The 25868-nt window shown below is 39.9% G+C and overlaps 1 protein-coding gene across 1 annotated transcript in view; it reads right to left on the reverse strand.

Annotated features, from left to right (window-relative positions):
* MYO3A (myosin IIIA) overlaps positions 1 to 25868 on the reverse strand; it is a 211142-nt gene that overhangs the window by 30076 nt on the left and 155198 nt on the right. The window contains exons 24-29 of the mRNA XM_008148896.3: positions 23364 to 23569; positions 19591 to 19702; positions 16968 to 17130; positions 15274 to 15397; positions 12348 to 13233; positions 10472 to 10616 (exon numbers count right to left, since the gene is read on the reverse strand). Of these exons, the coding sequence (XP_008147118.2) occupies positions 10472 to 10616; positions 12348 to 13233; positions 15274 to 15397; positions 16968 to 17130; positions 19591 to 19702; positions 23364 to 23569 (1636 nt within the window). The remainder of the gene's footprint in view (positions 1 to 10471; positions 10617 to 12347; positions 13234 to 15273; positions 15398 to 16967; positions 17131 to 19590; positions 19703 to 23363; positions 23570 to 25868) is intronic.

Consider the following 25868-nt stretch of genomic DNA (forward strand, 5'->3'; position numbering starts at 1 on the left):
CCATACATTTTCAGTTGTTGTATTCTCATTTTCATTTATTTCAAGGTATCTTTGATTTCTTCCTTGAACTCATTGTTAACCCATTCATTGTTATTTAGTCTCCACATCATTGTGTGTTTTTCAGTTTTTTTCTTGTATTTGATTTCTAGTTTAATACCATTTTGATAAAAGCAGACCCCTGCCCCAAGGCTACACAACTCAGTCAGTGATACTCTCTGAGTCTTCCCAGATCTCTACAACCCTGCCAAGGCATCTGACTCCGCAACAAGGTGTAAGATCATCATGGTGGGGCAAGAGTGAGTCCAGAGGGTAGGGCTATTGCATTTCCCCAGGCTGATGCTGCACAGAGAGGAATGCTTCACCCAAGAAAGGTAGCATGTATGATGTTGGAGAAGAACTCAGCTCAGGAATCCTGGTAGCTGTCGTTCAGCTTTCTCCCCAGAGTCACAAACCCAGACTCTACTCACATGACTTTAGCTTGGTCTGCCTTCTCTCTGCCAGAGCCCAGTGGTGCAAAGGAAATTTTGTGTGTTGGCCCTTTAAGAGGGTACTGGTGTCTCTCGTGGACTCCTGTCTCTCCTGATGTAAAGAATCTCTGCTGATTTACACAGCCAGATGTTATGTTGGCACCTTTTATTGGCTCTGTTGCTATGGGCTGTGGACCCAGCTTGGGGTTGAGACCCCAATTTCTCAGGGAGAATCCCGCACAGCTGAGATATTCCTCCAGAACCTCAGCCACTCCCTATAGGAACTGGGTGAGTCATTTTTGCATCGCTACCTTTCTTAACAGTCTTGATGTGGCTTCTTCTGTAAAACCTTGGTTATAACACTTCTCTGTAGCTAGTTTTCAGTTGGTTATTCAGGTTGATCTATAATTTAGTTATAATTCCAGTTTGGTCCTGGAAGGTGAGGGTAACTTCCTTCTATTGCACGCCATGTTGGATCTCCCAGTGTATTTCTGTCTTATCACAATTATTTCTCTTTTCTGTTTTTCCTGTGGTTGAATAGTATTTTTTTCTTTTTCTAAAAATATTTATTAGATTACAACCATTTTTAAATTACTTTCTTTCAATTAATATTTAAAACATTTAATGATTTACATTTTCCTATGAATACAGTTCTGGCTGCATCTCATTCACAGTTTTTATATGTAGCTATTTTCATTTTTATTATTTTGAAATAACTTATACCTAATTATAACTACTTCACTCCAGACTATCTTATTGATTTTTATTTTTTTTATTTATTTATTTATTTATTTTTTAAATCTTTATTGTTCAGATTATTACCGTTGTTACTCTTTTTCCCCCCTATAGCTCCCCTCCACCCAGTTCCCACCCCACCTTATGTCCTTACCCCCCCCCGCCACTGTCCTCATCCATAGATGTATGATGTTTGTCCAGTCTCTTCTCGCACCCCTCACACCCTTTTCCCCTTGAGGATTGTCAGTCCACTCCCTTTCTATGCCCCTGATTCTATTATATTCACCAGATTATTCTGTTCATCAGATTTTTTATTCACTTGATTTTTAGATTCACTTGTTGATAGATATGTATTTGTTGTTCATAATTTTTATCTTTACCTTTTTCTTCTTCTTCTTCCTCTTCTTAAAGAATACCTTTCAGCATTTCATATAATACTGGTTTGGCGGTGATGAACTCCTTTAGTTTTGTCTTATCTGTGAAGCTCTTTATCTGACCTTCAATTCTGAATGATAGCTTTGCTGGGTAGAGTAATCTTGGTTGTAGTTTCTTGCTATTCATCACTTTGAATATTTCTTTCCACTCCCTTCTGGCCTGCATAGTTTCTGTTGAGAAATCAGCTGACAATCGTACGGGTGCTCCCTTGTAGGTAACTAACTGTTATTCTCTTGCTGCTTTTAATATTCTTTGTCTTTTGCTCTTGGCATTCTAATTATGATGTGGCTTGGTGTGGTCTTTGGATTCCATTTGTTTGGGGTTCTCTGCACTTCCTGGACTTGTAAGTCTATTTCTCTCACCAGGTGGGGGAAGTTTTCAGACATTATTTCTTCAAATAGGTTTTCAGTATCTTGCTCTCTCTCTTCTTCTGGCACGCCCATAATTCGGATGTTGGCACACTTGAAGTTGTCCCAGAGGCTCCTTACACTATCTTCATATTTTTGGATTCTTTTTTCTTTTTGCTTTTCTGGTTGGGTGTTTTTTTTGCTTCTTTGTATTTAAAATCTTTGACTTGATTCTTGCGATCCTCTAGTCTACTGTTGGATCTCTGTATATTATTTTTAATTTTAGTCAGTGTATGCTTAATTTCTAGTTGGTCCTTTTTCATATCCTCGAGGGTCTCACTAAATTTATCAGCCTTTTCTAGAAAATTCTTGAAAAACCTTATAACTGTGGTTTTGAACTCTATATCCAGTAGTTTGCTTTCCTCCATTTCTTTCATTTGTGACCTGTTTCTTTGTCTCCGCATTTTGGCTGCTTCCCTGAGTTGATAGAGTGGTTTTGTGTGCTAGGTGTCCTATAGGGCACAGTGGCTCAGCCTCCCCAGTTACCTAAGGTGGACAGTCTTGGTGCACCCCTTTGTGGGCTGTGTGCACAGTCTTGTTGTAGTTAAGCCTTGATTGTTGTTGGTATCACTGAGAGGAATTGACCTCCAGGCCAATTGGTTGTGAGGATCAGCTGTGTCTACGATGGGAGAACTTCTGTGCTGGAGACACCCTTATGAGGCAAGATTTGCTTCAGTGGGGCTTTAGTGCTCACTGAGTCTTCCCCCTGAGTGTGTCCCTTATGGATCTGAGGAGTTGTAATCTGGATGGTCCTACTCTGACCCCTGGGTACACTGGCTCTTGGATCTCCAAGGAGGTGCTAATTTAGCCTCTGCCTGAGGCCACCCAGCAGGAGCTATGGAGAGATCTACAGATTCCTCTTCTTTGTTTGGGTTTTGGAGGTGCCCAGATGAGGCCCAGCTGTGAAGCAATGCAAGCTGCTGTGGGGCCTTGGGCCTTTTTTTGTATGTTCTGGGTCTTTCTGACTCAGCTGCAGTTTGTTAGGTAAGTTTAGTTTTCAAAGGACCAGGCCATTCATATGCAAAATCCTCTGTGCACAGCTTGGATGAGGCAGAGTCTCAGGGCAGAGCAAACAGTAATGGCTTCCCGTCAGCCCTTCCCTAAGAGGCCCCCAGGTCTCAGTGTCCCTTGGTAATCATTGCAAGCACCTCTGAGAGAAAGCCGCCCTCGAGTTCCGCCCACTGCCAGACAGTCCAGTTTCTCCCAGTATGAGTATGGGTCCTCAGAGTCTCACCCAGAACTGGAGTTCAGAGCAGTCTGGAGCTTGTGTCTCCCTGCAGATTGAAAAAGACAGCCGCGTACTCAGTTGCCAGCCCTCTCCGCGCGCGTGTCTCCATACCTCTGGACTTTACTTCCGCAGTTCCTCTGAGTCTCAGTGTGCTTTTCTCTTCCCTTCTAGTTGTAGAATTTCCACTTAGCCTGCCTTCCTGTGGTTCTGGATGATGTCCGTTTTGTCTTTTAGTTGTAGTTTTGAAGTGGTTGTGCATGGCAGCAAGTTCAGGTGTTTACCTATGCTGCCTTCTTGGTTTCTCCTTATTGATTTTTAATATGCAAATTTATTTTTCACATCTATCTCAATTACATCATGGTCAGGAAATATAATCTGGGTCAATTTATAATTTTCAGGGGTTTGTGAACTAGTCCAGTATGTCTAGTTATAAGAACAATTAAAAATATTAGGATTTAAAAAGAAGGCATTTTCTCTATTTGATATGAAATTATGAAAATACTAGAGGCCCAGTGCATGAAATTCGTGCATGGGGGTGGTGGGTCCCTCAGCCCGGCCTGCACCCTCTCCAATCCAGGACCCCTTGGGGGATGTCCGACTGCCAGTTTTGGACATCCCTCTCACAATCCAGGACAGCTGGCTCTTAACCGCTCACCTGCCTGCCTGCCCGATTGCCCCTAACCACTCTGCCTGCCTGCCTGCCTGATGCCCCAACTGCTCCCCTGCTGACCTGATTGACCCTAACTGCTCTCTCCTTCCAGCCTGATCACCCCTAACTGCCTCTGCCTGCCTGCCTGCCTGACTGCCCCTAATTGCCCTCCCCTGCTGGCCTGATCACCTCTAACTGCCCTCCCCTGCCGGCCTGATCTCCCCTAACCGCATCTGCCTCGGCCCCTGCCACCGTGGCTTTGTCTAGAAGGACAGAAGGACGACTGGAAGATGTCTGGTCTATCCGATCTAATTAGCATATTACCCTTTTATTAGTATAGATTATATGTGAATTTACCTTGTTGATTATACTATCTTATTAAATATGATATGCAATTTATCTTTGAACTGACCTCATGTAGTAAGTAATATGGTGTACAACATGTAAAGAAAAAACTTAGTTTACAGTACTGCTAATATTATTGGTCTTTTTTGGGTGCATTTTAATTTAAAAAAATAATGGGAAGATCGGGGGGGATATTTGTTCATAACATTTCTGTTTCCATGTTAGCTCCATGTCCTCTGTAGTTTAAAGTAGATTAAAAGTATAGAATAAGAAGAAATATTTTGGATGCAAAAAATTTAGCTCTTTCCATCTAAGGCGTCTAGGTCAAGTGGTTAGTCTGAATTAATTCAGTGAACTCATTAGAAATCCATACTTCAGAGTGCAAACTTATGTAAGGCAAACTGCTTTATATAATTAGTATTTAGTATTATTAAAATACTAGAAATAAATGATTCTCACTGAATTGTAAGTTTATAAATAAAAATAATTTCTTTTTGGATACTAAAGGTTGTTGTTGTTTTTAAGAGTTTTGGGGAATTAGTATTACTAGTTATGAAAAAAAATAGCAAATAGACTTAGGAAGATAAGTGTTCACCAGAGGTATGTTGGGTGGGAAGCAATATAACCTCTTTATTTTCTATTCTTAATGAAATAATAATCATATAAAATATATAATGCAACATTATTTGAGCTTCCTGGCTTTCACATAAATGTAAGTATATTTACAGATACATGTGGAGGTATCTTGTTGGATAGTTTGCAAAATACATTTCTAGATGCTAGCATTACAATGGTAAAATGATAGGCATATCTAAAAATATCAAATCTGCACCATTATAACTGAAAATTCTAGGGTTATTATATGAATCTAAATGACATAAATATTTAGAAGCAAATGGAAAATTGCTATTTTCCCTCCTTGACATTTACTCTGAAAGCAGCATAAAAGCATTTTCATTATACCTACTATACGTTTGCATGGCAAAGGACTGCTCTGATTTAGTGTTGAACTTACTGATGGTATTATGCAAATGAGACATAGAATTATAATAGCATCCTTATTTGTTAACCTTGCAACCATTTAAAAATTGTAGCTTGTTGGGTGGTATAGCTTCTTCATAAAAGGAGAGGAGAACATGCTTTTGTGTTACCAGGGTTTATTTGTTCTACAATTAATCTTTCTTCTCTTCACAATTGTCAACACAAATCGCCAGGTGTACCATAATTGAGAAGAAAACATCTCCCAAACTCTGCACACCATTCAGGGAGAAATAATGCAATGTCATTGTATACTTATGAATATAACAGCATTTATTAGAATTTGTAATCAAATGACCATGTTCTAGTTAAATACAACCTATTTATATATTTCTCCTGGTGAAAATGCAGGGGAAGTTAGCTCATATCAGTTTCAATTTATAAACATTATTAGCAAAACAAAGATATAAAATAAGCTGTTCAAGCACTTACCTTATTTTATTTTTAAATTTCATAATTAGCTCCTCAGTTTTCATATACATATTATTTTACTCTTGGCACTTTTGCCCTTTTAAACATGTCTTACAAAAAGAGAAACCTTATAAAATAAGGTTATAGCTTGTTAAAATTTGCAAAATTTAATTATCTTTATTATTCATGCTTTCTTTAGAGTAGGTAAAAAGCATTTCCAAGCCACTTTACATAATCTAGCTAAGGCTTATTGAGGTCTTACAACAGAGTTGGGTGCAGCAATTATTGGAAAATGCCTGTAGATTTTTGAGAAATACAAGATAATTAAAATTTCAGGTGCCTCTTAGGCTTATTTTAATGGCAGAATTACTTGTAAATAAGCTTGATTTTGGCTTCTGAAGTGAAAATTTTCATGGGGAAGTAGGGTTTGCCATGAAGGACAGTACTGCAGGGGTGGCCTGTTGATCCCAACTTAACAGGTCCCACAGCATATCAGCTAAATCTGCCTCTGCATGTGAGGGCAGCTGCTTGTACTTTGAGGTTCCAAATTCAGTTTAGCAATAGGTGATCTAAGGAGACAGGACTTCTATATAAGGACTTACTTATTTATTTTTTATCACAAGGTGTATTAGAGTAGACAACATATGAAAATAAATGAGTATTTAAAGAATGTAATGTTACATTTTTTTGTTTTAATAAAAAACAAACTTTCTAATCTTCACTCCACTGGTCACTATACTTCACTCCCCTATAAATTTTGGAGGAAATTAAATAGCTTTTCAGCCAATTAATAAGCAGTTATTGAATGTTTACTGTGTGATGAATAAATGTGTTATGGTAACAAAAAATTAATATATAATATATGATATGGTCTTGCTGGCAAAGGATTGAAAATCTGTTTGAGGAATACAGAACTAATTTACGTGAAATAACTTTGAGATAAGTGGTAGTGATAACCTAATCCCTTCAACAAGTATGCACCTGAATGCCTGTGTGAAGTGTGTGATGTCTATAGGTGTATAAAGATCACTGAGAAAACCACTAGAACTAGAGGAATAAGAAGTGGGTGGTGGGAATTCTTGGTTTAAATATGGTTGGCAAACCTAGGCTGTTCTATAAAGAAAACCAGCGTCTGAAAATTTAGGGTGGAGTTGTCCAGTTCTGAGGTAAAACAAGAACATCCAAAGATATAATAATGGGCCTGGTACCATTTCAGGGATTAAATATTGACCAAGCAATATCTGGCTCAAATTGTGACTTTAGTTTGAATTATTTCAACTACATTTTACCATAACATTTTATAAACTACTCAAGAAATAAAAAAGCATTTGCATAGATCATTAAATATATGAATATAGACTACATCCAATGATAAAGTCTAGCAAATATTGGGGATAAATTTCCACAAAAATAGCATAGTAATTATTTGTATCTATCCCTCTTTTCAATTCATATCTAATATTTTAAAAAACCTCAGGAATTTAGTAAGTAATTGTTAATACTTTGGCAAGTCAATGGATATGTTATAGTTCTCTTTGTCTTGCTCCATCAGCATCACTCTGTACAATATCTTAAGAGCCTCTTCCCATGGCTTCTGAGGTACCAGGCTCCCTGGTGTTCCTCCCTCCCCTCCTATTGCTCCTCTTTGCTGGTTCCTTTCTATCTGACCTGTACATGTCTCAACTCTTGCTCTGGGTTCTTTTCTCTTTTCATTGTATGCGGACTATCTGAATGATCTCATTTACTCTATGGCTTCAGTAACCACAGACATGTCCACCTGCCTACCTGCCAGGTCCTCTACTGACTAACAGTTACTTGAAACTGTTTACCTTCCAGCTATCACTTTGTCCAAACCACCATCATCTCTGTTGGCTTTCCATGTTTCTTTAAAAGTCATCAAATTCTATTCATACAGTGCAATCAGAAGGATCTTTCAGCAATGTAGTTGTTTATGGCAGGGTTAAATTTTCACAATGTGCAACAATTCAGATGTAACTTGATTTTCCTATAACTAGACTTAATTCCTACCTCTTAGTGCTCATTTCTATTTTCTAGCATTATGTTATTTTTAATGAATCCTAATTAAACTCAGTGACTTTCAATTTTCTTAGTGTCTTCTGAGTAAACTTAATCATTTTAGGTTTCTAATTTTCCTCTTTTTTCCCCTCTTTATTTTATCCTCCTTTATTCCACATCTAAGTTGGGGTTGGGGGTGGGGAATATTTGCAGCTTCATGGACTTAATGAAGATAGTCCATCTGCTCTGAAGCTATTCTTGGCTTTTCATCAGCATCTGTTGAGAGTAACTGTACTGTCTAGTCTTGTCACTGGCATCTTCTACATCTCCCAGTGTCCTTCCTTACTCCTTGGTTCTGGGTTTTCACTCACTCAGGCACTTCTTCTGCTCTCTCAGGGACATGGAATGATTCAGATATTTGCCAGTGTAGGCTCAAACAAGTGGAGTAGACTATGTAACCTTTCCACATGTGCATGGAGCAAAAAGTTCTCTCTCTACACCTGAAGTTAAAAAAAGTCACTGAGTTACAATTCTCTCCAGCTAAGCTAACAACTGGTTCTGATAGCCTTTTTAGGGTCATTAAAATATTGGCACACTGAAGAAGAAAGTGAAGTAACTGGACTTTCTAGAAAAATTTAGCTGTTATTAGGCCTATTCAAAGTCCCTGACAAAGAAATCTTGAGAGACAAGAACAAAGCTGGAGGCATAACACTTCCTGATTTCAAGCTATGTTATAATAATCAAAAACAATATGGTATTGGCATAAAAATAGACACACAGACCAATGGAACAAAACAGAGATAAACCTAAGCATAGCATGTCTGAGTAACTACTTTTCAACAAGGGCACCATGAATACGTAATGGGGAAAGGATAATCTCTTCAATAAATGGTGCTAGAAAAACGGAATAACCACATGCAAAAGAATGAAATTAAGCTCATATTACACTATATACAAAAGTTAACTCAAAATGGATTCAACACTTAAACATAAGACCTGAAACCATAACAATCCTAGAAGAAAACAGAGAAAATCTCCTTGACATTGAGATGGCAATGATTTTTTGGATATGACTCAAAAGTTCAGTCAACAAAAGAAAAATCAACAAGTAGGAATATATCAAACTAAAGAGCTTCTGCACACTAGAGAAAACCATCAACGACATTAAAAAGTAACCTATTGAATGGGAGAAAATGTTGTAAACCATATGTCAGATAAAGGTTAATATCCAAAATATATAAGGAACTTGAACAATTCAATAGCAGAAAACAAGCAACCTGATATAAAATTGTCAAATGACCTGACATTATATGAAAAGACTCAATATCACTTATCATTAGGGGAATTATATCAAAATCACAATGAATCACCTCACATCTGTTAGGATCTATTATCAAAAAGGTGATAAAAAATGCTGGTGGGATGTGGAGAAAAGGCAACTCTCGTGCACTGTTGGAGGGAATGTAAACTGGGGCAGCCACTGAACTCGTGGCGGTTTCTCAGGAAACAAAATCAGAACTCCCAGAAACCCCTCTTCTGGGTGTGTATCTAAAGGGAAGCAAAGCACACTTGTATTTCCGTTTTCACTGCAACGTTGTTTACAGTAGCCAAAATATGGAAACAACCTCAGTGTCCGTCAACAGATGAACACACACACACACACACACACACACACACACACACACACACTGAAATATTATTTAGCCATGAGAAAGAAGGATGAACCTGCAGGACATTATGGTAAGTGAAATAAGCCAGGCACAGAAAGAAAACAACTACATGATCTCACTTATATGTAGCATCTACAAAAGTCAAATACGGAGAAGCAGAGGAGAGTAGTGGCTACAAGGGACAGGCAGGTAGTGAGAGAGTGGAGGGCCTCCGGGAAAGGGAGGGAGAATGAGCGAATGAGCGAGGGAGGATAAATGTAGATTCTCTCAGGGCGAGGTCAGAGCCACAGGGGCTGCGCCTGGGGGAGGTGATAAGGCTGCAGAGAGTATTTGCAGCACATGTGGACCAGCTACGACTCCAGACTTGCCAGTTACCAGGTGCCCCTTGCAGGAATGGGGAAGTAGAGCCTCCCAGCTTGAAGGGATCATCAGGCCAGCTAGCAAATCGGAGTCCCAACAGTGACTGTGTGGGCAAAGGACTAGTCACCACCAGCTCAACCTGATCCTCACCCTGGGGAGAGGGGGCAGAGTATAAGGCTCAAAGGCCTTTGCACATCTTTGAGGAGCAGGCAGCCTGATAATCACTGATCTGAATTCCCATCCATTTTAGTAGAAAGGGAGCGGAATGTGATTTAGGTTGATCAGAAGAAAATTGAATAATGCATCTGGGTTTGTATATCTGCAGAGATTGGCACTTTCACACTCTCCTCAAAGTGGCAGATACTGGCAGGAGGAACAGATACATTTTACTTGTTGGCTCCCTCTTATCAAGCCTGTACGCTGCCCAGTCCCACCAACTCCATCCCCTTTTATTCCCTCTGGTGTCACCTGCCAACTTCTAGTTAAAGTGTATATAAAGGGGAAAATAAAACACAAGAAAGAGGAGGATAATGAAGCCAGAGAAAGAACATTCTGCTTATTAGAAACAGAATGAAAAGGTTCTCCCCAAGACTGGTCGAACACAGTCACCTCAAATCTGCCACCGAATAAATGTGGGAAACTCAGAAGCAAGCAAAGGACAGTATCTGGCATTGCCTTTCCTTCAGGGAGATCTAGCTACTGATTTTTACCTGAGAGGTACTGCTGAGGAGAGACTCGTCTATTAATTGGCTTATGAGGATAGACACCCAGATAAAGAGGCTTCAGTTGCTGTGACAAAATCATTTCATTCAGTTTTTTCTGCAGAATGAAATATTCTTCAGATAACTTTGATATCTAAAAAGAAGGCCATGTGTCAGATTAAATCAAGGAAAGAAATTCAGAGAGCTCACAGGTACACGGGGGTCTAATAAATTCCTGGTCAGCGGTCCCTGGGCCTGTCATGAACGTCTACCTAAGGACCCACCCTGACCCTGAACAAGGGCTGATGAAGACCTCACTTGACAGACCCCCACTCCCTGTGCTACCTGCCTATTTCACATTTCCCATTCAAAACTGCCAATCATGTCATGCCACACCAAGTGTTCTATGCTGGGGTTCCTAAGACCTGGCTTCTGTCCTTACCATTCTTTTGGGACTGCCTGTCTGCTATGAGCTGGAGGAAGCCCCCTGCTGACTGACAGACCTCCTTTCCTTTCCATCTCCTCAGCCTGACTTCAGGGTCATTGTCTCCTGACTCCTCTCCTCTCGCCCCAGCCCCTCTGTCTCTCCTGTGAACACGGCTGTCCTGCGAGGTTGAATGTGGGGTCCTGCTTTTCTGCCTCTAGCTCTGTCCCTATGGAGCACCCCAGGGCATACCAGCCTGCTCTTGGTATATGACTGGTCATTCTACATCTCCTCAATGTCTCGGTTGCATAGCAGGTGAGGGTTCTAACCCCGAGTCTGGTCTTTAGTGTGAACAAATTTATGCACCAAGGGAAAAGAGACTTAAAAAAATAGGCCAGGAAGGGGTAGGTAAATTAATCAATTGCATATCTCTACTACCAGCTACAAGTTGGAGATGTCTGGGCCACACCTCTAACCCTCAAGGGGGTGTCCAAGGGTTAGGGGTGTCCAAGGGCAGTTACTGTGCTTTCTCATGGGCTCAGCCACCGTCAGACAGAAAAAGCAGTTTTGGAACTCAGGAGTATTAGCTGATCCTTCTTTGAACTTAACTATTATGATACTTCTCCCATGATTTCATACACCAGTGACCAGCCTGGTAGTTCATATTAATTTATAATATGAATTTTGTAAGTCATCTAGTTAAAATCCTTCACCTCCCAGAAGAAAATAAAGGTGCTGATACACACCGTGATTTCTTAAGGTCAAACAGCTAGTGAGAGCAGGAGCTGGAAATGGCATTTACGGGAGCGAGTCCCTGTGGTCGCTCCATAGCACTGATTTTTCAGGGAGCCACCTGCTCCTCGGAGGAGCCCTACGGCGGATTGCTCCCCGCTGGAAACAGCTGACATGCCCACTAACGGCAGGGAGTTTTTCCTTAAGGTTCCTCATTGTCATGATGTAACATGTAGACTGACAGCTGCAGTGCATGTGTGCCCCGGTATGGCTGCACATCGAATTTTGATACCTGATTATGTCTTCTCAAAATCTGGGGCCAAAAAGCATAGGCTTTAAAAATTTTAGAAAACCTTTTTTTTTACTAAAAAAACCCCAAAAAACAAAAACAAAACAACAACAAAAAAACCCCTATACTGAAAGATCTCAGATACACAGAAACATGCATGGACAAATGCCAGATTTTTTAAGTTGTATAAACTAATGACTAAACTAGTCTTTCTACACAAGATTTCTATCATATTTTATACTATTTTATCATAGCAAATTGTTTCAAAATTTATGGCAATTTGAATAGCACAACCCTTGAGATATTTTATTAAAAGGGTTTGCAGTCTCATAAGAACAGATGAAACAATATGTCAGTTATTAATGAGCTATGTGTTTAATTCAGTTCTTGTGTAGTTCCCAGAGATGTGTACTAGTAAATAAATCTGCTTATTTACATACCTGTTTTGAAAACATTGCCAAATCACAAGCTTCTTTTTCTGACATTGCTTTTGAGTCTTTATCATTCCTCATGTTGATATTATAGGATTCCTCATGATTTGTGGAGTAGGAATACAAATTGTGAGTATTTCTTGCTGCTTCTGTCATTGTTGGAACAATGTTTTGATTTTTAAAAGAAGACCTCCTGTCCTTCCTTAACTGCTGCCTTCTCCTGTAACCCCGGTATTTGCTTTGAATGAACACTGCCGCTTTATCCTCTTCGTCCTGGGCTTGTGTTGGTGGTTCAGTTTGACTCTCCTTGGCCATCCCGTGCCTCAGGTGGCTTCTCTGTGGGCTGCATGTGGGTGCATTTTGGGTGACCACAGATGTCTTCTTTTCTTTTTCCGTACTGTCTGCATTTTGATAAACTGACCTCTGGCTAAGACTAGGTTGCAAAGGTTGTTTAAAAGAAGGCGGCTTAGTTTCATTCTCAGCTAGCCAAAGTCCTGGGTAGCTTGGCCTTTCTGATATGGCCTTCCTTTCTAGGTACCCTGCTTTTAAGTCTTCAGAATTTCTTTCCTCTGTGTAGCTCTGGTAGTAATTCTGGATCACAGTACCCTCCTTCTCCTCTTTGCTTATTTTATTGTTCTCTCCCAGGTCTTTCATATACTTCTGTCTGGGGCTTACTTCTGTCCAAGGGTCCCCCACCAGATACAATTCTTGCTTAGCCTCTTCCCCATACACATTATTCATTTTTTTCTGAGTATGATATCCTCTGTTGTTACTTTCGACAGCGTTAGTGGCTTCCTCTTCAGCTTTGAAAGTAGAAGTCTTGTTGTTTGGAGCTGGACTGATTCTTTCGTTAGTAGGGGCTGCATTTTCTGTCTGTTTCTTCACAAAAAGTTCCCTGTGGTTAAACATATTGCATCTGAATACATGATACTAAACTAGAGCTTATTACCGCTTTTGTCAATAGTTACATGCTACATAATGTTGGAAGATGAGCAGAAGGGACAAAAAAACCTCAAAATAAAAACTTTGTGAAGTCACATTAATCAAGTGGTTTCCAAAATGCTCACTTTAATGATAACTGTAATAGCTACTCAAACAATCGTAAAACCAGTTTAAACTTAGAGTGAGAAACATCCTAGCCTATTTTCACTGTATAAGGGTAGCATCAAAATCTTAGACAATTAATTACTTCAAATATGTCCTTTTCAAACAAAAATACCTGTAGTGAGGATATGTTGAGAAAAATGTATCTAGATTTGAGACTCGTAAGCAGGGCATGTATGTTCTCTACACTGATGTGCTGATTTTAAATAAGTTCTAAGTCTACTGATCACAGGAAACACCTTATGAAATGGAAGGAAAAGCAATGTCCCTGAGACAGCTCATCCTAGCTAATAAAGAGGAAATATGCTAATTGACCCTCATGCCATCGAAAAGATGGTGGCACCCACAGCCAATAAGGAGGAAATATGCTAATTGACTGCCCCGCCTTCAAAGATGGTGGCACCCACAGCCACAAGATGGCGGTGCCCAGTCCCCTCAGCCCCCCAGCTGCCCAGGGCCGGCCTGAGGCACAGGCAAGCCTCATATGGTGGCTGCCCAGCTGCCCAGGGCCGCCCGAGGCTCAGGTAACAGGGCCGGCTGAGGCTTGCGCTGCTGGCAGTGGCAGCAGCAGAGGTGTGATGGGGCGTTGCCTTCCCCTGATCGCCGGGTCACCTCCCACCCCTGAGGGCTCCCGGACTGTGAGAAGGGGCAGGCCAGGCTGAGGGACCCCCCCTCCAGTGTATGAATTTTCATGCACCAGGCCTCTAGTAAACATATAATATGGTGGCCAACGTTTTACACTTACTACTTTACCAATATCCTTCAAAAATCATTTCCCCTTAACTTGAATATATGATTGTCTCCACAACTCCTTTGTTCGTGTGTGTGTGTGATGGCAAAACCCTCACAAGATCAATTTGAGCATGAAAAAACAAACAAACAAAAAACCCTGGCTGGGTAGCTCAGTTTGTTGGAGCATCCTCTCATACACCAAAAGGGTGAAAAAGCTTCTGCACAGCAATGGCAAGGCAACCTGCCAAATGGGAGAAAATGTTTTCAAATTACATATATGATAAGGGGTTAATTCCCACAATATATAAAGAACTCATTACAACTCAATAGCAAAATAACCCCAAACAACATAATTAAAAATGGCCAAAAACCTGAATAGATATTTTTTCAAAGAAGACATACAAACGGTCAACAGGTATATGAAAAGGGGCTCAACTTCATTAAACAGGAAAATGCAAATCAAAACCACAATGAGATACCACCTCACACCAATTATAATGGCTTCTGTCAGACAGACAAGAGATTTCTTTTCCACAACTCTGCAAGCAATTTGAGGATAAGGATTTTGTGTCACTTATCTATGTGTCCCCACTGCTTAGCCTAAAGCTAACTGTATAAATGAATTCAGGTTGGTCTGTGAATATCCACTTAGAAATACAAGTATGAAGGTTCAGGCGGAAAAAGGGCTAAGGTGCTATGTGTTGTTGATTAGATTATGACCTAGAAGCCAATGGCCTGTGGTTATGAAGGCCATGGAAATGAATGAGAGGGCCCAGGGACAATTATTTAGAGGTGGAGAAGGACTGCTTTAAGTATGGGGAGAGGAGAAGAATTAGCAAAGGACACTCAGCATTAGGAGCAGAAACACGGAAAGCAGTGTGGCAGAAGCCCAGAAAGAAATAAAATTGAGAAAGAAAGTGTGATCATCACCATGAAATGCCAACAAACTCCCCGGAAGGATAAATATCTTGAAAGTGGGCACGAGTGTTCGCTGACATTTATGCATCAGTATTAGGACCTGCTGGGTACAAGAAAGACTGTGAACTTGACAGATTTGAAAACTCTATATCAAAGTGGTATATAAATGACATTATTATACCTTTTATTTTCAAAGTTCTTCTTGTAGTCAAATTCCTGATCATGAGTCTGAATGGTTGTTACTGCTGTGTTTTTGGTGTTAACGATTTCTTTTCTTTGCTTCCTGACTAGAAGTCCTCTTGCAGCTGAAACATATAAGGCCCAGAGTAGTGTTAGTGTTAATCCTAATAAATAAAAGACCATTATTTGAGTAGAACAAATACTTTTTTTGGCCATCGATGTCAAAGAGGAAAATGAAATTAAAGGTTCCAAATAGAACAGATTCATAAAAAAATATGGGACTCATTCATTAACAAGACTCTTCTAGATGACAAGCTATAGTATGAAAATGATTAAAGTACCTTTTGTATTAAGTAGAGAACTAAGATGAAAATGAAGTTATATAAATGAGCGAAATTAATAAAAAAGACAAAATGTACTCATTTGCTTAAAATTTGCTAATAATTACTTTCCTTTTACTAGTATTTATGCCATGTTAACCTGTTCACGAGAGAAAGCCCTATTACCTAAACATATGTTTTGGATCTTTTGGCCGATTATCCTTGAAGCCAGATATTTTTCAGACATCAGATTTAAACATGTCTTTTTTTTTTTTTTTTTAAAGAAAGGTAATTCAGAACAAATAACATATATTTTGTAACACTCCCCATATCAGGGCAGCATTCCATAACCCACACTATTTTTAAGTGGCCTGGGATGAATAAATGACTGTAAAAATTAGGTCATATTTTATTTCAAATGAATTATGAAAAACATTTTATAAATTTTGGAATTGTGGATAAAGAATTAGATCCCAAACTATTGGGTTTGCATTTTGGTGTCCCGGTGAGGAGTTAAGGGCTTAAAATTCCAAGAGATGACAAGGAGCCTTTGTGGTTGACAGCACTGAGTTGGAGCACGCATCTCCTGAAAGGGAGTTAGCTGTTCTGCCCATCAGGTCAGTGTTCTTCAGAACACAGGTTGCAAATCAATAATGGACCCTAAAACGGATTTAGTGGGCTATAAATTTAGCATCTAAATATGAAATAAAACAGAATAGAAAATGTCAGAGTGCACTGCTTGCAGTATGTGCATGCATCAGGTTACAGAGTAAAGTATATTTTTTACTATGGATGTCCAGTCAAAAATTTTGGAAAGATACTGTATTAAGCCATAATAGGTTCTAAGTTTAGTTTCTTATAGATGAATGGAAAGCAAAATCCAAAGTCTATAAATATATTTTTAAAAAATTGAAATATGGTTATAAATATTATTTTCCTACAGTTAATAAAAAGGAATGAATGCCATTTAAAATGAGATTTAATTAAGTTGTCAAAAATTATGGAAAGTGTAACCTTTGGAATAAAGTTGGAAAAATCTTATCATCTAATGGATTATAAGAATATGATACTTGAGATCTCTAATTAATCCAATCACTTGCTATGTCTTGCACAATAGGTCAATTGTGTTTCATTACTACTTGACAGAAAATTTGATGATTACATTATTTTATTTAAAACAAAACATTTATTCAAATATTAAAAGTGCCAATCACTAAAACAATCTGATTTAGATTCAATATAGAGAAAGTATCAGGGTAAGAGAGTCTGAAATTAAACATGAAAGCTACATAAGAATTGGAATTTTGTATATAAAATTTTGTTTTATGCCCATACCTAAATATAACATTCCATTTTGTGAGGTCTGAGTGATTACCTGACTGGATTATTATAGCGCTCTCTTTCCTTTTCTCTTGTAGTTTTTGGTACCTTCTTGAACCCAAGAATCCTCTGACACAGGCTTGAATCAAAATAAGCTTGTCAATGGCTTCCTTTCGCATTAAATTTAACTGTTCCACATGATAATATTTAAGGAACACCTTAAAAGAATTAAAATAAAATACAAATAAAACTCAGACACACAGATGTGAAACAGTCATGTGCTATGCTTTGAAGAACAGATTAAATTTTAAATCGTTTTAAGATTTTGGAGAGTACTACCTTATGCTTCTTTGGCCTTGCTCTAACACCAGGTATTTATATGCTAGAAGAAAACCTCTATTTGAGAAGAAATGCAGTTTGAAAATCATACTGTTTATTTGCAACAGGTAACTAATTCTTGTTGGGGGAGCCAATACAAGTGGAGGATGTTGAGCTCTTGTATCAAAAGTTTTAGCACCATACACTCTGAGCAAAGATGACTTTTATGCTTTTATTTTTTTTGGAAATAGGCAACTGTACTTCCCAGATGTAAAAATATTACAAATCTACAGAAAGCAATTATATTGTAGCTGCTTGTTTATCAAATGCTTATTGAGACCTATTTGTACTTATCTGCTGGGGATACAAAGGTCAATCAGGAGGTGCACTGTCCTTCAGGGGCTCTGATGTTGTCAGCGAAGGCAGGATTGACAACTTTCTCACTAGACCCAGTGGCCACCAGGGAGAAAGGAGAGCTGACTTTTGATCATTTTAAAATAAAAATGAATTCCAGCAACAGAGGAGTCTGAGGGCCTGGAGATGTTCTCACCTAAATGTTTTCAACTCCCCGCCCCCCCTCCAGGAAATAAGGTTGGTTTTTGTTTGTTTATTTTTTTACTTCTTTTAAAGGCAACAGTTTCTAATGAAATTCACCTCAAAGAGAGTTTACTGAATCCACTAGAAAAGTCACTTAATTTCTAATTAAACAGCTGACTCATGACACCTGGTAACCCTGACTCTAAAATTCCCTCAGCATTCCATTACTTGAAAGCCTGGCCCCACAGGCAAACAGTTGAACATTACACAATTTGATTGAAGTTAGTTTTAATTTATACAGGACTCTGGATGTTAACATATTTAGTCCATTCCACTGTTGACAATTCATTTAAAATTCAATCTGTTTAAAAAGGTCATCATTTTCTTTGAGCAGCATTAGAAGTGTTTTTATATTGAATACTTTTATCCATCTTAATGAGTTGGAAAAGGTGAAGTGGAAAAATATAAATAGCTTTAAAATGCTACTCAAATATCATGCACAACTGGAACTGCAAAGGTCCTTTTCACAAGTTAAAACTCCATTTGGAGTTAGGCATGTGTTTCAGACCATGAATCATGAGATTTCAGCCTGAAAAAACCTCATCTTTGTGAGCATCTGAAAGGGTGTGAATAAAATACACACTTTGTTAGCGCTCAGAAGTTTCCCTTACTAAATACTAAAGTAAATATAGATTATGAATATGTAGGACTCAGTCTAAGATAAATATTGAAACAAATTCCTTAAGTTGTTACTTCTCATCTAAACTTTATGAAAATTCTCTCCCACACCTCCCACAACTAATACAAATTTCCTTTGCAATGTGGAAGTTTGTTTCAGTTTGCATCTGTGGCGTGGCTAACAGTGGTTATTCTTCTGTTTTTAAAATTTATATTCTTTATTGCTGAAAGTATTACATATGTCTCCTTTTCCCCTCCCCCATTGACCTCTCCCTGGGAGCTCCCACCCCCCAGCACATGCCCTCACCCCTCTACTGTCTGTGTCCATTGGTTATGCTTATACGCATGCATACAAGTCATTTGGTATCCTCCCCACCTTCCCTCTGAGGTTTGACAATCTGTTCGATGTTTGTATGTCTCTGGAGTGGTCACTTTTTTCTTTAGCTTGACTCTTTTTCCACCCTCCCCCAGTGATACATTTAGCGTGCCCTTAAGACCTGCTACCCTGTTTATCTCCTTATTCCCGTCTAGTAATGCTCTGAGGATATCTGCAAAGCCCAAAGCATCCTTTCTCCAAGCAGCCACTTATCTTACTTCCATATTCAACACTGATTATGATTTTTTCACTTCATTCTTTAAGGGACTAAATAAGCTAAGACTTCACGGGCTCTCAAATCTAATACATGAGCATACATAGTAATATTGGTGAATATTTCCCTCTGGATAAATTTCAAATTTATAATAGAAGATTTGAGAATTAAGGAAAAAAGAAAAAAATGCTACTTAGAACATTATGATTCTTTACAGCTTCTTGACTATATTTGGTGGTGATAAAATAGAAAATATATGCATTTGTTTTCAACACTATTTGAAGTATACTCACTATAAATTTCATCCTCTTTTTAGCTATGTCTTCAAGGTGAATTTTTCTTGAATTTCTTAAAAGATAGCATTATGAGAGCAAAGTATTTAGTTTTCCTGAAGAAAACCTTTATAAATTTATCAGTTTACTTCTCCTATATTAAAGCTAAAATTGTGTAACATAAGAAAAGCTTAACATTTTCAATCAATGTAGAATGTTATAACTCTCAGTAGATCCAATATCATTATTAACTTTTGTCTTGAAAATTACATGAAAACCTTACTTTTGTTTTTCCAAGAGCCCAGTTATCAAGACCAGCTTTTTCCAAAATTGCTGCGCAGGTGTCAGGGCTCACGGGGGGCTCCTCGCTCCACTTGTAGCAGAGAACCTGGTACCTGGGGTGGGAGAGCAGGCAGGTTAGTGCTTCACAGAGGCCCAGCATCTCAGAGCCCGGTGGACACTGGACAGCTCTGCGCAGTGAGGGAAGAGAATCCCAATTTAATGCAGGGGGCCTAGGCATTCTCAGAACAGCTCTGGAGTAGACTGAATTCCAGGCTGACACAAATCTGGTCCAATCTATTTGTATAAATTTGAGCAATGTTTTTTCAGTTTAGTGATTGCTTTTCAATACTTAACACTGAAATCCCAACAAAAACTCCATTGGGACAAAATAAACAAACGAACAAAATAGAAACAGATTCATAGAAATGGAGAACAAAGACTGACAGCTGTCAGAGGGAAAGGGTGAAAAAGTGAAAGGATTAAGAAAAACAAACAAACTCACAAACACAGACAACAGTATGGTGATCACCAGAGGGAAAGAGGAGTGGGGGCAGGTAGAAGGTAAAGGGGGAATAAATGGTGATGGAAGGAGACTTGACTTGGGTGGTGAACACACAATACAATATACAGACGATGTATTATAGAATTGTACACTTGAAATCTGTATGCTTTTATGTCACCCCAATAAAGTCAATGACAATTAACGAAAATCAGACAGGCATTTTTTAAAAAAGTAACCTTTTTCTGGGCATTAAAAGTAGAAGGGCTACAGTAGCAGGAAGCAGAGGGAACGATTTTATTCTTTTTTTTCACATTCACAAAACATTGGAGGCTGATCTGAAAATTGATAAAGGGATTTAATTCTATGCAAACTTCCCACATGCCATCTATCTATCGCTGATCAAGCCTGCAACCCAGGCATGTGCCCTGTCTGGGAATCGAACCTGGAACCTTTTAGTGCACTGGACGACATGCAACCAACTGAGCCACCCAGGCCAGGGCTTTGGCTCTGATAATTTTACCTGGATTGTTAATTCTTGAAAATCAAGCCTGCACTTTAAAGTTTTAAAATTCAGTGTTTCCCACAGATTAGCATGGTGCCTTATACATTAAAAAGTCACTAAAATATAAGGATACTTATATTAATATTATTGTTATTTATATTAATACTTAAGCGAGTTAAAGATTTACTCTTCACCTAAAGATGAAAATAATGATAATAAAATCAAATTTTAGTTAAATTTGAAAGTCCTTTGCAATAAGTACTTTTGAGTTACCTGCTTTCATGTACAGAATGGAGACTTTGCCTAATGGCCAATAAAAAATTACAATATCTTTTATTTCTTAGTTTTGGATGTAAAATATGAGAAGTAAAGTCAGTGATTAGATAGATGCTGGCTGTACTTCTGAACTCTAAAACTTGAAGCTTTAAAGTCTGTCTTAAGCTATTATAAAGAACTAGAGGCCCGGTACACAAAATTTGTGCACGGCGGGGGGGGGGGGGGGTGTCCCTCAGCCCAGCCTGCACCCTCTCCAATCTGGAACCTCTTGAGGGATGTCCGACCGCCCACCGGGATTGGGCCTAAATGGTCAGTTGGACATCCCTCTCACAATCAAGGACTGCTGGCTCCCAACTGCTCACCTGCCTCTGCCTGATTGCACAACCGCTTCTGCCTGCCAGCATAATCACCCCCTAATCACTCCCCTGCCAGCCTGATTGATGCCTAACTGCTCCCTGGCCGGCCCGATTGCCCCTAACTGCCCTCCCCAGCCGGCCTTGTCACCCCTAACTGCCCTCCGCTACCAGTCTGGTTGCCCCTAACTGTCCTCCCCTCCAGGCCTGGTCTCCCCCAACTGCCCTCCTCTGTTGGCCCAGTCACCCCTAACTGCCCTTCCTGCTGGCCTGATTGCCCACAACTTCCCTCCCCTGCAGGCCTAGTCCCCCCGCAACTGTCCTCCCCTGCTGGCCTGGTCCCCTGTAACTGCCCTCCCCTGCTGACCTGGTCTCCCCCAACTGTCCTCCTCTGCTGGCTTGGTCACCTCTAACTGCCTTCTATGCTTGCCTGATTGCCCACAACTGCCCTCCCTGCTGGCCTGGTTCCCCACAACTGCCCTCCTCCCCTGCAGGCCTGGTCCCACCACAACTGCCCTCCCCTGCTAGCCCGGTCACCCCTAACTGCCCTCCCTGCAGGTCTGATCACCCACAACTGCCCTCCTCTGCAGACCTGGTTCTCCCCAACTGCCCTCCCCTGCCTGCCTGGGTCTGCCCCCCAACTGTCCTCCCCTACAGACCTGGTCCCCCCAAACTGCCCTCCTTTGCAGGCCTGTTCCCCCCAACTTCCCTCCCCTGCAGGCCTGTTACCCCCCAACTGCCCTCCCCTGCAGGCCTGGGTTCCCCCCAACTGCCCTCCCTTGATGGCCTGGTCTCCCCCAACTGCCCTCCTCTGCCAGCCTTGTCACCTCCAACTGCCCACAACTGCCCTTCCCTGCCGGCCATCTTGTGGTGGCCATCTTGTTGCCCACATGGGGGCAGCCATCTTTGACCACATGGGGTGGCCATCTTATGTCTTGGAGTGACGGTCAATTTGCATATTACTCTTTTATTAGATAGGATTTGCAAAATGAAAATACCATATTTATGTAATTTTGTGCTCCATCATAACAAAGTGGTAGGGTTTTCTTTATTTAAGGTGCTCTAATTGAATACCTTTGCTTTGAAAATTGAAATTTCAAGTTTAATGGCTAAAACAAATCATTGAATTGATACATATAAAAACATGAGCATTTAGCCCTGGCCTGGTGGCTCAGTTGGTTGAAGTGTGATCCCATACAACAAAAGGTTGCAGGTTTGATTCCAGGTAGGGCACATACATAGGTTGCAGGTTCCATCCCCAGGTGGGGCATATATGAGACCCAACCTATCACTTCGATGTCTCTCTAAAAAAAAAAATAAAAATAAATTAAAAATAAATGAAAACATATCCTTGGTGAGGATTTAATAAAATAAGTTTTTAAAATATTATATGTATATATATAAGATACTGAATCTATATCACCAGTAATGTGTTACTTAATAAAATATATTTAATCTAGTTTAGTTCATTTTACATAAATCTCCAATATCAGAAAGGACTCCTTATACCTTTTATGTGTCCTAAATCACCTTTAGAGATACTACGTCATTTGACTCTGATAACAATTCTATCAGGCAGTCATGGCAGATTTATTTAGATGAGGAATGTGAGGTTCCATATAGGCCAGGGTTTCTCAACCACTGCTTACATTGTAAGCTGGACACTTATTTGTTGTTGGGAGTTGTCCTATGTGTTTTCAGATGTTCAGCAGGATCCCTGGCCTCCACCCACTAGATGCCCGCAGCCATCCCCCCATCCCACCAGTTGTGACAACCCAAAATGTCTCCAGACATTAACAAATGTCCTTTGAGGACAAAATTTCTCCTCACTGAGAATCACTGGTCTAGGCCATGGTCACACAGCAAGGGGCATAGCTCGGACGACAACCGGATAGAAGCTCAGGCCTCTCACTCATGCTGCTGTGCCATGCACCCTGTGCTGCCATAGAGGACTCCCAGCTGACAAGAGAAACTTCCAGCTCCAGTTCAGAGTTACCTTCTTTTCAATACGTAATCCTTAGCATGAACAAATTGCTTCCTTCCTAGAATGCCTAAGTAATTGTTTCTTATCGTTTCCTGTATTTCTTCCATAGCATTTTGATATAAACTGCACAAGGAAACTTAAAAATAAATCCACATACCGCTTTATAAAGTTAGCAAAAAGTATCCGATGTGAATATCCTAGCCTTCGAATTCTTGCTGTTTCCAGAATTCCTGTGTAGCGGAGCTGTAGCAGAACTTTCTCTTTGTCGTATTTTCTTGCTTGACGTTCATTGTTTGGTTTGATGCAACGAACAAAATGAGGTTGGCCCACCACCATTTTAGATAACAAATCCATCAGGGAGTACTGTAATATGCAACAAAAATAAATTTCCAAGTGTACCATGCATAAACTTATAAGCTTGTAATTCTTATTATTCTAAGAAAAATATAAAAAACTGAACGTTACACATGCTTGTATTAATTCACAGTAAATGGAGGGAAAGCTGTATTAATGAGAATTTTATATATAGCATTTTAAAAAAGACAGATTTACTCATAAAAATGTAGAGGCAACAACTAGGAACTTAGCTATTACAAGGTTGCCTATAAATTCTAAAGGCAACTTTAATTAATATATAAATTTATTTTTGATAGTTTGTAAATAATTATGTCCTCTCAGGGAAACTTGCCAAATTACAATATTTAAGAACACAATCTAAATTCCTGCTAATGCTACCAAATTCCTTATCTTTCTTTATAGAAAGAATAAAAGTAAACACTTTAAGTCCTGTCAGAATCATCTCCTAATCTAAAATAAGGACTGAGAAGTTAATGCAGTTTAATATATAGGACATAGTTACATCTTTTTGTTGTTGTTAACCCTCACCTGGGGATTTTTTCTTCCATTGATTTTCAGAGAGAGGGGAAGGGAGGAGGAGAGACAGAGGGAGAGAGAGGCATCATGTGAGAGAGACACGATTGGTTGCCCCCCTCATGTGCTGCGACTGGGGCGTGGATCGCACCTGCTACTAAGGTACGTGCCCTTGACTGGATTTGAACCTGTGGCCCTTGAGTCCATGGGCTGATGTTCTAACCACTTAGCAAACTATCTGAGTAGGACGTAATTAATACACCAAGCAAATTCATTTAAGTACTCTAAAATGCTCCAGTTTGATAATTATCTTATTTTAGAATTTTAAAATCACACAGATCGAAAAACTGTGTTATGCAGCAATACCTAATTAAAACAGTAGTCAATACTTTTGCTAAGTATAATTAACTAGAAGCCAATTAACTAAGTATGTAACAACCTATATAATAAAAGCCTAATATGCTAAGTGTCAGGTCGGCCGGTTGGCCGGTCAGCCAATCAGCTGTTCAACCAATCAAGGTGTAATATGCTAATGAATGCTAAGGCCACTTAGCGGCTCGCTATGACGTGCACTGACCACCAGGGGGAAGATAGTCGACTGGTCAACCAGTCACTATTACGTGCACTGACCACCAGGGGACAGACGCTCCGACCGGTAAGTTAGCTTGCTGCTAGGATCTAACTGATTAGGACTGAGCGAGATGGGCTGGACATGCTCTAGAGCCCTCCCACAGTCCCTCCCTGGCTGCCCAACCTCCTATGTCCCTCCTGGCCCCGATCATGCACCGGTGGGGTCCTTCGGCCTGGCCTGCACCCTCTCGCAATCCGGGACCCCTCGGGGTATGTCGAAGAGCTGGTTTCACCCGATCCCGCAGGCCAGGCCAAGGGACCCCACTGGTGCATGAATTCGTGCACCAGGCCTCCAGTATTAGAATAATCATGGGTAAATTAAAAGTGGAATCCCAGAAAACTAGTATTTTAGAGACCAGGTTTACAATTTGTTGGCCAGATAATGAATATGTGGACATCCATAGCTGTTGACGGCTTGATCTCTCTTAGTGCTGGAAATGCAAAGGCCTACAGTTGCAAAGCCAGAGCAAACCGAATGCTGGAACTGGGGAACTGACACAGCACTGGATTCACATGGCTTCCTCCTGGGCACTGAGACTCAGATGTGATCTTCAAATAGCTGAGTGTGTTATGTTGGAGCCCTTTTTCATTACATTTATCAGTGAGTCATCTTCCTTTAGTCATGCAAACATCTGCCAGGGAGCAGAGATACTAAGGTGATACACGTGTCTGTTGGCAAGCTGAGCAAGAGCTCACCACCATTTAGGCATCAGTTTTCTTCAGGGAACGAGGCAGAATGTCACTCTAGATTCATTCTTCTCTGCAGAATGAAAAATAACTTCAAAAACACATTGCAGACTCCATGAAATTATCTTCTATCACTTTTCACTTCAGCCTGAAGAATAACATGATTTTATGATCTAATTGTGTAGGCATACACACAGTATTTGATGTTAACAATAGTGGTGTGGTAATGGTTTGGATAGGTCACTTAAAAAGAAAGAAAAGAATCTGGCTGTAAATATTCTCGGTGAGTTTGCTGTCCTGCAGTCTTGATGTAAGCTGCATGTATCAGCAGCAAATGTGAGATAGTAAGCATTTAAATGTAGTAGGTGCTACTCAAAGATGATTAAGCACACACGGGCTATTTTAAGTTGAGGACTGGAAACATATTTAATAAAACTACCCAGGTATTTTTAAGAAGTATTTTATGATTCTGTTA

This window comes from Eptesicus fuscus, chromosome 2 (assembly GCF_027574615.1).
Source record: "Eptesicus fuscus isolate TK198812 chromosome 2, DD_ASM_mEF_20220401, whole genome shotgun sequence".
NCBI lineage: Eukaryota > Metazoa > Chordata > Mammalia > Chiroptera > Vespertilionidae > Eptesicus > Eptesicus fuscus.